Source organism: Athene noctua, chromosome 3 (genome assembly GCF_965140245.1).
Source record: "Athene noctua chromosome 3, bAthNoc1.hap1.1, whole genome shotgun sequence".
In the NCBI taxonomy this organism is placed as follows: Eukaryota; Metazoa; Chordata; class Aves; order Strigiformes; family Strigidae; genus Athene; species Athene noctua.
In genome coordinates this window covers 17,806,663-17,820,475 of record NC_134039.1, presented here as the reverse complement: position 1 = coordinate 17,820,475, position 13,813 = coordinate 17,806,663, and the positions used below count along the sequence as shown (strand labels likewise).

At 45.3% G+C, this 13,813-nt stretch overlaps 1 protein-coding gene across 2 annotated transcripts in view; it reads right to left on the bottom strand.

The window, feature by feature from the left end:
- Nucleotides 1–5,475: 5,475 nt before the first annotated feature.
- Nucleotides 5,476–13,813, bottom strand: part of ADIPOR2 (adiponectin receptor 2) — a 47,190-nt gene continuing 38,852 nt past the window's right edge. For both annotated transcript variants that reach the window (XM_074902141.1, XM_074902142.1), the window contains exons 4-8: nt 13,226–13,397; nt 12,379–12,565; nt 11,129–11,316; nt 9,723–9,916; nt 5,476–8,222 (exon numbers count right to left, since the gene is read on the bottom strand). In XM_074902141.1, coding sequence (XP_074758242.1) covers nt 8,091–8,222; nt 9,723–9,916; nt 11,129–11,316; nt 12,379–12,565; nt 13,226–13,397 — 873 coding nt within the window. In that variant the 3' untranslated portion in view covers nt 5,476–8,090. The remainder of the gene's footprint in view (nt 8,223–9,722; nt 9,917–11,128; nt 11,317–12,378; nt 12,566–13,225; nt 13,398–13,813) is intronic.

Genomic DNA, 13,813 nt, shown 5'->3' with positions numbered 1-13,813 from the left:
ACTGCAGCACCCAGTTTTGCTACTGAAGCTCCTGTTTCTGTACACGAGGTCTGTCTTAGCTTCTTACTAGGAGACAAACACAGCTCTTTTCTTCCCACAGTGCTGCTGATCCACAGTGGGATGAGCTGCATCTAGGTATTGTTTTAGCTTTGGAAGGCAAATGTCTGGCTTGTTTTTTCCCAGCAAAGCAGATCCCAAGCACACCTACATGTTTCTGGTCTCCATGGGGTTAAGCAAATTCCACAAAGTGCTCTACTTGCCTGGCTTGTTCATGGCCCTACAACAAGAGAAGAATTCCCAGAAGGGCAGCTGCTCTAGCTCCCAACTTCTTCAGCCATGGCTGGGCACAGCAGATGAAAATAGGTCAGCAAAAGCAAATGGCGATCTGATGCCAGAGGATCCGAACAGCAGTGGAGCAGCTGTGAGAGGAGACATCTCTCACTTGCAGCTGAGCAGCATCCTGCTGCCATCCTGATACAGCATTATAAATCGCAGCTGTACCTCTTGCAGTATCATGTCCACCTCCATAAGCACACAAACTGTAGGCATGAGGGTTTATTCTGTTAAGGCAAGACTCAATGGGAGAAAAGTCACAAGTGGTGCTCCACAGTGAGGGGTGTCCGTCAGACCCGCCCAGCCACATCTGATTGCTGCACAAATCAGGGGCTTCACGAGCCTTAAATCTGCAGTCGATTTCCTCCCAGGCAGGTGGAGAGAGAGCTGGGAAGGGACCTGAAATCTCTGTGTTATACTCCTTACAGGCTTCAGAAACACCCCACTGCTGGCTGAGGTAATCCTGGACCCCTCCAAGTGCTGTAGGGGGCACTGAGGGTGTCCAAGCTGCGGGCAGGGACACACACCTTGAACAGTGTCACATACACATGCCCTTCCTTGACTCATGCCTTGGGACAGAGCAGATGGATGACTAGACCTTCGAGTATGGCCAGACAGAGATGACTTCATCCTACAAAACAGGAAAATGAGTCTGAGATTTACAGCAGCTGTTTGCATTTGGGAGTGGGCACAAAAGCAGCAGCTCTTCAGCAGGCTGGCGTGAGTTGGTTTATACTTACCAAGAGCCTGGCACATTCCAGGCTAGGGATGGCAGCAGCTGCAGCAAGGAGCTGCATGCTCCAAGTGGGTTAAGGAGGTGGTGGGGGTGGCCTTCTCTGCCAAGGACCAGTACCACAGTCTTGCTCGGGTTTATGTGTGCCTCAAACTTGAGCTCCTCAGAATATTTTCCAGAATGCTTTTTTCTGCGGATAAAACCCAGTGGTACTTTAGCACAGAAATCCTGGGCTCTCCCAAGCCTCTGCTTGCAGGGGAGGGGGACTGAGGGCAGCCAAATGCAGCACACACTTTTACACAACGCAAGTTTTCAAAAGCAAGCGGGGAAGGAGCATCCAACTCCCATGAGCTGAACAACTCCATCACCAACTGGACCATCACTGGAAGGGGTTGCTGCTCTCATCCCCCCTGGACATGGGGGAGCTCCCCATACCTTGGCACAGGTTGTTCCCCAGGGCCTCTGCCCTGCCCAAACTGCAGGTTCTCTTACACCACCTCTGCCTGCACTTGAAAGGAGCCTTTGTCAGCAAACACCGCTGTCATTACCTCCCATGACATCAGCTGCAGCAACGCAGCTTGTCACTGGCACATGACGCAAACTGTACTAGCCCCAGTAAAATGCCACCAAGCACGTTTCTTCAGTAAATACCTCATGGGCCCTCCCTGCAGAAAATTTCATCAGCTCTTCCTGCTTTGCTTGCTGCTGCTGCCTCAAATTTTGGAGTCCTGTCACCCTACCCTTGCCCAGACAGGCCCCCACTGGCGGCAGGAGAGGGCTGTGCACCAAGCCCTGTCTTTACACTCCTGTGAGGCTCCTCTGGAGCCAGACAGCCTCCGCTGTCCTTCCCGCCGGCATTAGGAGGAGCAGCGCCGGCGCTGCACAGGGATGTGCACAGGTGCCTCCTCGGCCCTTCTCAAGGACAGGCTGTGGGGACAGTGGCAGGAGGCTGCTGGCCTTCCCAGAGGCCACCGTCACACCCGGGCCTGGCCTCTCACAGGTAGCACAGAAGGCGACAGGGAGGTGCTAGAGAAGCCCCCACATCAATTCGTCTAAATTTCAGCCAGCAGTGGCCTTCTTCAGAGCCACGCAGCTGGCCCTTCCAGCAGCAGGGGCTGGAGCCTCATGTCACCCCCCTCCTGCCCAGCTCTGAGGGACACAGTATCGCTTTCAAAACTGGCAGGAGGCTCCCTGGCAAAGGCAGCAAAGCCAGCCTGGCTGCTCCTGCGGGCAGTGAGACGGGGAAGCTGGGCCAGAGCCAGGGCAGAGCTCTGGGCTGGCTACAGCCAAAAGCAGGCAGGGAGGTGGTGGCAGCGGCTGCTCTCTCCCAGGAAGGACGGCTTCCCACTTCTTCCCAGTAGCAGCTGCCACCCCCCTGGTCCCAGCTACTCCTGTTGCAAGCGGTGGGGAGCTGTCCCAGCCTGTCTCTGCCCCATCAGCGGCTCCAGGCCAGCCCCACAGCCTGGCGTCAGCTGCAGGGAGCAAATTCTTCAGTTTAGGGGAGCTCGGCTCCAGCCAGCCCTAAGGCAAACCTCAAACCACATGCACAGGTTCGGCATGGTTAGAAATAAAAACAAAAGAGAGCTACTGGAGCCTCTGTTAGGGAAACACATTGTTGGTCTGGGAATCAAGCCAGGCCCATGATTTTCCCATCTTGTTTACAACTAGACCAGTTCAGTTTTTATGCCAACTGTGAAGAGCCTCTGTGCCCAGCTGTGCCACTATAGAGATGAATCTGCCAATAAGCGAGATCATCATGAATCTCCAAGTGCAAACATCTCAGCTCAGAAACAGGAATAGCTCTATTGTTCAAACATGAATTTTACTAGAGGAGAGAATGGCAACAGTGAAGCTCCTGGAAATGCCACAAATTAGACCAAGCTGGCTAAGCCTCCCCTTGCACACACACAGGAGCGCTGGGCTCACATCCCTTATCCTCCCCAAGGAGCCTACCTTCCCGACAGGGAGCAAGATGGTGAACAAGGGACCAGTTGCACTGCGATTCTCACAGAAGCTGAACGGCAGTGCTGCCCAGGTGATGGTAGGCACAGGGTTTCCTCATGTGCTTCTACATTGCTCATTGTTAAAATAGCTGAAGATAATTGGGTATGCCACCTCGATGTTGCCATGATCTCAAGGCCAGTATTCCTTCTTCATAAAGAGCAATACAGACCTCAGTATTAATACACATCCTCTTCAAGGAGCTGATCTTTTTAGGGAACATGTGCTGCAAAGCATATCAGTGTTCAGCATTCCTGGAAATCAGTCTGGAGAATTTCAGCTTGGGCACATCAGACAAATATAAAAGCACTGACCAGCAGGAGAGTTTGGTTCAAACAAACTGCTTGATGCCACACAGAAAGCAGGGGAGGAAAAAAAAAGGAAAAAAGAACTCAGTTTTGCAGGGAAGCTTCTAATAGCTTCAACTAAACCAAACTCAGCTCCTCCATCCTAATCATATGCTTCATTTCCATTTCCTTAAAAACTTAGGCAATGGCCTTAGATGTTGCTGCCTTGATTGCAGTGCTTTAATCCATACTCAGGATAAGTTTGCCCTTTACAATGAATGAAGCAAGTGATTCTCAGCACAGGGTGAAGGATGGCCACAACTACATGCAGACACACAATTTTAGCCTGTCCAGACAACTCTGAACTATCACTCTGATTTCTGAAAATAGAATAAACCCAATTTATACTCAAACATGGCAGCTTTCTTTAGCATAATTCACATGTAATCTGATGTCAACATTCTCCACACTCCCTGAATTTGCTTTTCATTTAAAAAAAAAATATCCATCTTGAAACCTCAAGCTGTCACAGGTCATTCACTGCAGCTGGCTTTCTTACAAGTCACTGCAAAACCTGTATCTTGAGTCAAGTGACTGACAAAAAGCAGAGCCGTAGATGCTGAGCCAGTGTGAGCCAACTCCAGAGGAGGATTATGCATATCTTGCCCAGGCAGCTCACAGATGTTTGCTGACAGCCAAAGAACAGTGATGAAGGAGCAAAATGCCCCACTCTAGGTACAGGGCTGTTCTGGTCAGCACCAGCCCCACCCACTCCTTCCCACCCCCAACAGCCCCTAAGCCTGCATACCCAGAGGAGAGGCATTTCCCTCTACACCAGGAATTTGAGTCCAGGCCTTCTGAACATCTCTTCTGAATCTCAGCTCACCTAAAAATTTGCTCGCAACCACCACAATCTCCAGCACCCACCAATGTCTCCAGCACACACCCACCTTCCCTCCCAGCTCTTGTTCTTTGCACCCTCAGTCCCTTCTGACCATTTTTCTACTTGTAAGCTCTCACACCTCAGTGCTTCACCTTTGGCTTTCCAATACTGTCCATAAATCAGTTTCTCCTCCTCCATCACACTCCACCCAGTCTGACTCCTTGGCCTGGTTGTTCCTTACCCTTGTTTGCCTGTTAGCCCCTGGCACCCTGCCTGCAGTGGTAAAATAAAGCCCTTTTAAACCTTGGAGCAAGGAAGAGGCAGTACACATGCAGTCTGCTCTAAAATCTACAAGATCAGGAACTGGAAAACTGAGCCACTGAAAATAAGTATCTCTAAACACAGAAAAATAGATAATCTTTGAAATTATAACTAGTCTAGATCCAGATGGAGGCTTGGGGGATGGAGAGAGACCCCTGAAATAGGCTAGCCAGCCCCACAACCACCCTGCAGCTTTATGCCCTCACTCCAGAGTGTGGGTTCAGCTAAGCTTTCCAAAACAAAAGATGAAACTCAGCGGTAACACCAATCCCACTTTGTCCTCAAGTTACTTTAAAAATATGGCAGCAGTCAAAAACAAGCAGACATGAGACAGGAGACACGTCCCAGGCTTTTCATTCTCTGCAAGTTTGGAATAATTACATGTCAGGGAATTCTTATGAAAAGCATCTTCGTGAAGTGGTGGCACCAGACACACCTAACCACACCTCCTTCCCCCATACCACTGTCAGCCCTGTACTACAATTGGCAACTCCAGTGGGCATTGAATAAAGGTCTAGATTTTGGAAAAACAAGTTTCCCTTAAGATTAGCACTGTAAGAGACAGCAGAGTCTATGGGCACCCTTGTCTGCTGTGATGCTTAAATGCAGTAGACAGTATTCAAATCCTATGGCAAGACCAGGCACATACCTGATGTGTATTACAGACATCGGGAGGATGCCAAATAGCAGAACTAATGTTTCAGTTGCACAAACTCCCCCACCCACTGGCTTTAGCTCGAGGAGGCACACAGCAAGCATCAGTTCAACTGTAAACAAGTCTTTAGGCATCAGGCTGGTTTCTGCACCAGAAGTCTTCTACCTACAATGCATTGCCTGTAAGCACTGGGAAGGAAGAAAGTGAGAGCGACTCTTTCAAGCCTCACACACGGCACAGAAAGACTCAAACTAGACAACGATCCATTTGGTTCTTTTATTAGCAGAAGTTAAGAATACAGCAAGTAATAAGATCCCATCTTATATGGAACCATCACCGAGTCCCCAACCATCAAAACCCCAGAATGTGCTTCATTGCTTCCAACAGTAAGCAATTTTTAAAAAGAAATATACTGAACAAGGCCACTATTTAATGGGGAAGGAAAGAAGCTGTAGGTCCTAACTATTCTATGGCAATAACCTGCACACAGAGCAAGCAAGCCTCTGACTGCTGAGAGTAAGGCATTCAGGTGCCAACCTGGGAAGAGTTCTCAGCAAGAGCTACAGAAAAGTGCACAGCTAGGTTGTTTTCATTGGAACACACAAACTTCTTGAACAGAGAGACTGACTGGGTTAAGAATAGCAGGTGGAGTACTGTGTTTTTGTAATAGTTCTGTGCTGTGTAGGACCAGGTTACAATCACCCTTCAAGGAGTGAACGCAGGATGGAGACTGCCACTTCTGCTGGTACTGTCAACAGAGGTATCCCAAAGCACCCTACAGACAACTCTGATTCCAATATGTACCACGCTTTCCTCAGACACCAGTATACTTCCTGCCAGGCAAGTCTACATCTTTACCTGGGATGTCAGTGCTATTAGTCCTTACATCCAAGTTAATACTGCTCTTTACTTCATTTTAGTACCACACAGACCTGTGATAAACTCTTCTGGCCCTACAGGCATCCGGGTGTAGTGATCCTACTGAGAACACGTCCCTGTAAGCTCGCAGACTCTGCTGCAGCAGCTGTTCTGCAGCTGACCTTGCTCTCAGAGGCTTTACAAAGATTTGAGGGGTGAAGCCTTAATATCCAGTCACCTTTAGGAAAGCATTCTGCTTCTACTTGACTCCATTAGGCAAAGTAACTCCCCAAAACACACTCTGTGATATCCAGGGTCCGGGAAGATCTTTGCAATCCACGTTTTTCTCTTCAAGGATAAAAATACGAACTTGCAGGAGTCTTAAAAACAAAAGAAAAACCCCAACCACACAACAAAAAACCCCCACCCTTTACTTTCCTTGCGAAATACAGCATTTTATGAGCTGCTTAACTCATCTGTGAGAGAGGTAATTGCTCTGAATTTCCAACTAAACACTCCAAGCAATACCTGTGCCATAACAAACAAAACATTCAAGTTTCATCTTACGACTCCAAAGATTCTCCTTGCGTCTGGCTTCTGACTGGGCTCCAAAGATCAAGCTACATCAATTATACAAGTGTATATGCCTCCCCTTATATAGGAGGTGCGCCTGCTCCACAGCAATCCAACTGAACTCTTAGTTTTAGGTTTAAAAAATACCAGCAGTCCCACTGCTAAAAAAGCACAGATGGGAAGCAGACCTAAGGAAAAAAAAATAATGGAACTGCATTGGGTTGATTGCAAATTTTTCCTCTTAAAAAGAAAAACCTGCAAACTCCCTTGGCATATGGAGCCTGACACATGAGAAGGTAATGTGCTTGAGGTCTGCAGTAACTGTTAACTCCAAGTCCTGGAGCACAGTTTCTTCCTTCCAGTCCATCTTAACCCTACCTCTGTTTCCTCTCACATGCTCAACTACCTTCTGACAAGTGTATTACCATCATTTACTCAGACAAAACAGAGCAGGCCCACAAATGGCAATCATCTACTCAATGGGGGCCTTTGGGTATAGGCAGGCACTGATGGAGTTGGACTGTTTGCCATTTCACATGCAGTTATCCCATCATGTTCTAACTGATATGATGAGGACCAAAACAACTAACTGTAAATCCCACTATCCAAAACTATACAGGCCACACAAGCTCGGAAGGCAGCTGTCCCACACACTCAGGCAGGGCTCAGATGTATCTTTCCAGTAACTTGAGTAAACAAACTTGCTAACACTGTGACCTGGATGACAACATGATTAATCCAGCCTTCACAACCTTTGTGTACATGTACTGAACCTACTCCAAGTGCTGGCCAGGACCCTACATTGCCCAGGGCATACTGGCCACCAGGAAAATTTGCAGGGCCAACATGCTTCACTCCTGGGAATTTTACCTGGTCCTCCTGCAATCATTATTTTGTGCAAAATTGAAACAGTGTGTGGTACTTGCATGTTGCATTCTTTACAAAAACCCTTTTCCCCCCACCCATTGTTTAAAACATTTATATAAATTTTATTTAAACAGAAAGTTAGAAATCTTATTTACAATTTGTTTTTCTCCCAAAAGAGCATCTAAAATCAACTCCCAAACCCTCCAAGAGGATATAAATTTAACCTTGATTTTTTTCTTTTTTTTTTTTAAAAAAAAAAAAAGGAAATGGCTAAGCTATCCCTCCCCAATCCTACAAATAAATATGGCATTGAACAGAAGCCGATTTAGAAAGGGTCCTCTGTAGCTCAATCTGTAGATCCCAAGAATAAATTAGGGTTTCAGAATTTCCTGGTCTTCAAATTGATTCATTCCATTGCTTGAGGTATAAAATTTATCTCGGTTAGTCAGAATCCCCATGAAGCTCCATGCTCCATCAGCTGAAACGTGGATTCTTCTTAGGTATTCACTTCACTAGCCTGTATGCTTCAACCGCGCTTGCGATACTGTTTTGGTTACAATCTTGGGCTGAAGTCTGGTTTTACTGCATCCCATCTTCCTCTGTGCAGCCTCCTCCAACTGTGAAACGGAATTCCTGGAGGTTCGAAACCCCATGGAAGTGCACGAAAGCGCCAGCCACTACAAAGACGTGAAACAGCTGATGGGAGTGGAACTGTGGAAAAGAAAACACTCTTGTTCAGCCGGGATACTTTGGGTTCTAGTGCTACCCTGCCTTCAAAAAAGCCACACATTCAGCTGAAGTACACAGTAACACGTAGCAGTACCTCAAATCACAAGCTGCAAAGCTCTCTGAGGTGTTTATTAAAGACCATCCCTCTCCCAGCATTAGCAAAATAATCACATTCTACACCCCCCCCCCCCCCCCCCCCCTTTCCTTCAGCCATCTTAATCAACAAATATACTAAATAAATGCTATAGCGCATCTTGGTGAAGGGACAAGGATCATTTCAGAGCTTTGGATGAAAGGCTTAAGCAGGACACTTTTAAAATTAGTTCCTCCACAACACACACTGGTGGTTTATTGATAAAAAGGGCTCTCATACAGCTAACAGATGTTAACTCTGCTCTAGTCACAGGCATAAGATTTACCAAGTGGATTTTGAACATTATTTTATTTCTCTGCCACAGAGAAACAGAACAGAAAAAAAAATGGTATTGTATTAAAACCTAGAAACAACCAGAGGTTCTGAATGAATGCCCAGGATGCTACTGATCATAGTACAGCAGAATGAAAACATGAGGGAGCTATGTGGCAAAGCATGCCCTTGTTTGAGGGAAGCCATACCAATATGGATAACGCTCTTGAAAAATTTCCACAAATATGTATTTGCAGGCTCCATAGGAAGCTTGGAAAAGAGTTGGCAGTACACCAGTGCTTTTGGAGCCTAGCTCGTTATCATAACAAGGCTCTGTTCAGCCATTTAAGCAAGACTAGCAAAATGGTGCATTGCAAAAGCCACTCAATCCAAGCTTCATTCCCACTTCTAGTCTTCTTTAGGGGCCTTAAGTTATCCTAGTGGAAGTACAGTGGACTCCCAAAAGTCCAGCTCCCTCTCATCTCTACTCTTGCTCCACTCACTTTCTTACGTATTCCCCACATATTTCCCCTCCACAGTCTTCATGGTCCTTTTCCTCATACCAAGCTTGTCCCACCCACTCACTTGCTCACCCCACTTTCCCTTCTTCTGAGCCAGAGATCCCTACAAAGTCTACCTTCTCTAACTAGCATTTTCACTGGCTGCACGAGATGAGCCATACATGGTAAAGACAACACACTAAACATCAGAGAAATAACCACACACTATTCTGCACAGAAGCAACGTAAGATGTGTGTTTGCAGGATCCTCAACATACACGCACACAAAAAGGTTTGCAAAGTTGCTTACCCAGCTATTAAAGCTATCTAGTACACGTGCTGGGGTGAATTTGCACACCATCAGTTACCTCAGACTAGCTAGTTTGTGACAACTCAGCAAGAGAGGCATCAGGTAGCCATGCTCAGAGAGCCCACGGCTGTTTGCCCACTTAAGACCTATGCTTCTGGTGCAGTGTTTTAATACTTGCAATAAGAAAACATCTACACAACATCCTCCAGCCTCAAGGGGAACCAGTTTTCATGTTGTCTCCTCATCCAGTCATTCTGTAGACTCACCCAGATGTCACACTTGCCAGGGAAGAATCTCTCCGGGATGCGGGCAGCATATAGTGCAGCACCAGTGATGTACAGGCATGCCATGAGTGCCAGCCAGCCTATCTGCCCCATTGTGGCTGCTTTCAGGAGCCCCTCAGAGATGACAAAGTGCAGGGTGGGAATAACCCCACTAAGACCCAGACCTAGAAATACTCCTGGGAGGTAAAGAAAATGTGGGAGAGTCAGGTTTGAACACAGTGGCGGTAAAGGGAGACAACGAAAACACAAAAGCTATGGAAGGAAAACTCAGAAAGGTGACAACTCTTGAAGCTGGAGGTCCCCGTAAGAGATTTATTGGAAAGGAAGTTAAAGAATGCACAGACTTCCTTCACATACCAGAAGCTACTTAGTTGTATGTTCCAGCCGATACTGAAATACTTCATTTACTGATTGCATCTGCCAGCTTTAATGGATGTTAAGCCAGTTACACATCTCGAACTGTAGAGGGCACTGAGACTACATGAACTGTGTCCCACTTTACCATAATCTCTCAAGAGCAAGCCAACAAGGAGAGGCAACAAAGAGATTATTTATTATATACTGTACAAGTAGGCCTAGGAAACAGGAAAGTAGCATCTGCGGCTCATCTGATCTGCCATATACAAGAACATGGTTTATTCATTCAGATTTTAGCAACAACTACAGAAATCTTGTAAAAAAAAAAAGTGCGTGGGGGAATAATCATGTCCCATCCACAGATTTTAAGTTTGAAAGGCTCAGTTCTCTGAAGGTACGCCCATAGCTTGTCCAGGAAATCTAGATTTACTGCAGACAGCACGTGCAGGTTAAGTAACAAGAAATATTACTATTCAACCCAGCTGTGTGCACATTCCATAGCTGCCCCCTAAAGCTTTCTCTTTCTTCCTACCTCAGAACATGAAACCAGATCCGGTTTTGTTCTTTTGATCATGTGAAGAGAAAAGCTAGACTTTTTGTCTTAAATATGTATTTTATCTAGACAAATAATTCAGATTAATTCAATCATTCAGTGATCTGCTAGTGTCTGAGCCTAGTATTAAAAACCAAGACAAACAGTAGAAGTACACATACACACACCAAGCAGTCAGTCATTTCTTGAGAGGACAAAGTTGCTAGCTATAGCTAGAAATGCTTTGCACTACTTTTCCTACTGCATGTGTTACTGCCCATTTCAGGAATGCACTTCCAAGGACTTGCACCAGCCCTTATCTGTGCATTCAGCTGGCTATAATAAATGCCGAAAGAAAACCCATCAAGCTCCCAATCCAAGAATATTAGCTCTCTGTAAAATTAAGCTGTCCGAAGTCTTTCCAAGATGGTTTTTCCAAGTGGCAAGTAGGAAGAAGGAAAAGTAGCCAAGAAGCAAAACAGTTAACTTCAGGTCTTACCTGCCCTTACACCCCGGTATTCAGGGGTTGCAAACATGTCCCATTGTGAGACAATTATGGCTGCGATGCCCAGGACACAAATCACAATCAAGTAGATGAAGCAAGGCTGAGGGTTGCAATAAAAGGAGTAGTACAACCATGGTACAAAGCTGCCCATTATGAGAAGTGCAATGCCAGAATAATCCAGCCTAGAAGGAAACAAAAATCAGTTTGATAAGAAATGTGAACCTTTGGAAGTCCTCATGCCAATACCAACACTCTTCTTTAGTAGACCAACTGTCTACATCCCACTGCAAAATGAAGTCATCCTTACTATTGCAACTTACTTCCTGATGGCAACTCTTCCACCAATGCCCTCCTACAGTAATGGATTACCTTGATAGGTGGCTACTAAGGCCATTTTTGGACAGTCATCAGCAAGGCATACAGCAGCCTTTACACCAAAGCTTTCTGAAGAAAACTCAGATTTAAGCTTCAGATGAGGAAAAAGCAGCACAAGAGTCCTCTGAACACACAAAAAAAGGGCACTCAGTATGTTCTGGGAGCACAAGCACTTTAGTATCTGACAAGCGTGAGTCAGGCATCAGCTTAAGTGACCACTGGGGAATAATGGCACAATTTTTCAACCACAATGTTTTTCTACAAACCAGTGAAAAAAAGGAATTCCTACAGCCATTGCTTTTCACCACACCCTGGCAAAATGCTCCTAACAAAAGATGCAGTTAATTTTACAATAGGGGATTTTAATTGCTGGGTTACTTTAGAGGTGGTCTTGCAGATTACACAACCCTAGGCTGAGTAATCTTAAGAAATATGAAATATTTAGCAGCCAGCCAAAAAAGAACATGTAGTAAAGCCAGAAGACCAAGACATCATAATACACATTGTGGAGCTGTCTTATGTAAATTTAAGATTCAAAGTTACTCAGAACAGTTGAACAAGAAGTGACAGTTGCATTAAAAATTCAAAGTCTTGCAACTAAGCTCTAGGTATATTACTTACAGCAGCAAGATGCATGCACATTCCTGCCAAACAGCTGAAAATGCAGGAATTTTAAGACTAAAACGACAGCACAAAAACTCATGCTGAAACAAACAATAATTAGAAGTAGCTGCATCGAATCTCTGATTAACTCTGTTCCAAAGTACACGCGGTCATGCAACAAACCACCCCTACACTGGGGCTCCAGGCATAAACCCCAACCCTGTTTTCCCACCTGTTTGCTATTACCCTGTCCTCTAGGCACTTACTTGGAGAAGAGCCGGGAAACACCTTCTGAGTGGCAATAAACTGTGTGGAAGAGCCATGAGAAGGAGAGGCAGAGTATGGCTCCCAAGAAGAACAATCCAACAACCACTTTCTCCTGCACAGGTGCTACAAAGGACATGTTTGGCCGGAACATGTAGAAGATTCCCAGACAAAGGAAGAACACACATCCTGAAAAACAGTAAGGCAGAAAGGTGTCAAGTTCATGCATACCAAAAGCTTTTCTTTCTAAAAGCATGACATTATGTACAGAAGCTCTAAACATAGGAGCTGCATGACAACCAGACACACACATGCAGAATAAAGTACTGCCCTATTTCAGTTATGCATTCCAACCACATTTGTCTCACACTGATGCAACACAGACTTGCATGGATTCTGTATTTTTCCTTGTTTTGCAAGATGCCTGACAGCTAGTTGAACATTCTAGAACAATAGAAAAAAATCTGCTGCAAAATATAAAGAGAAGGGCATAGTTCAAAGAAACCCTTTCCCTTCAAGACTCCTTCCAAGTTGAGAACCACTCATACAAGTGTGTTCCTGTGGCAAGAAATGCAATCTCAATTAACACCTACACACTTAGTAATTAAAAAAAAAAATCTACCAGTAATTTATTAATGATTAGGAAATATTTTATTCATTCATGTTGAATGTCATAATAAGGAAGTCCCATCCAAACCTGGTGGGTAAAATTAAAAGAGGGATACCAACCTGTTAATTTAACAGGTTACTAGTAGAATGATAACACCGACCACCACACCCTGCTTTCTATCTTGCTCTCAAAGAAAGAGAGCAATGAAGCCAATTCATGTTAGAGTAAGCTGAAAATACCTAGAAGATGTGTCCAGATGTTACCAGTCTCTGTATGTATTCTGAAGATACTCTTGAAACAAGCCCGGAAGGAAGGCATGGGTGGTCTGTGTCCATGCAACAGGTAGTCGTTGTCCTTCAGCCAGTCAGGCAGAACGTCATGGGGAATGACTCTCCATCGGCCCTCCCATACCTAGAAGTTAGAAGATTTTAGTTAAATGCAGGTACTTGAGTTCCACTGATGTGTGGCAGAAGTCTGAAAACCTTTTTTACGGCTAATGAAGGGAAAGCATTTCATTTGTTTCCATGTTCTGTTATTTTCAGAGATCATCCTTTCTATTTAATTGAAGCAGCCTACACCGAATTCTCTCCAAGAAATGAATACATAATAGCCTGTTCTTCCAATCACAAGCCAATGTGACTACATATCTAGTAGCATTTGGGGCAGTCTAGCAATAAAGCTACCCATCAGCACTAATATGGGCCAGAAAGCATGAAGTGGGAAGAATACAGTGAGAAGTGTCCAATCCATTATCCAGGTTGGAAGAAAATGCTTCCACACTCCCAAAATAAATGGTGACAGACCAGTTAAGGCAACAAATCCATGAT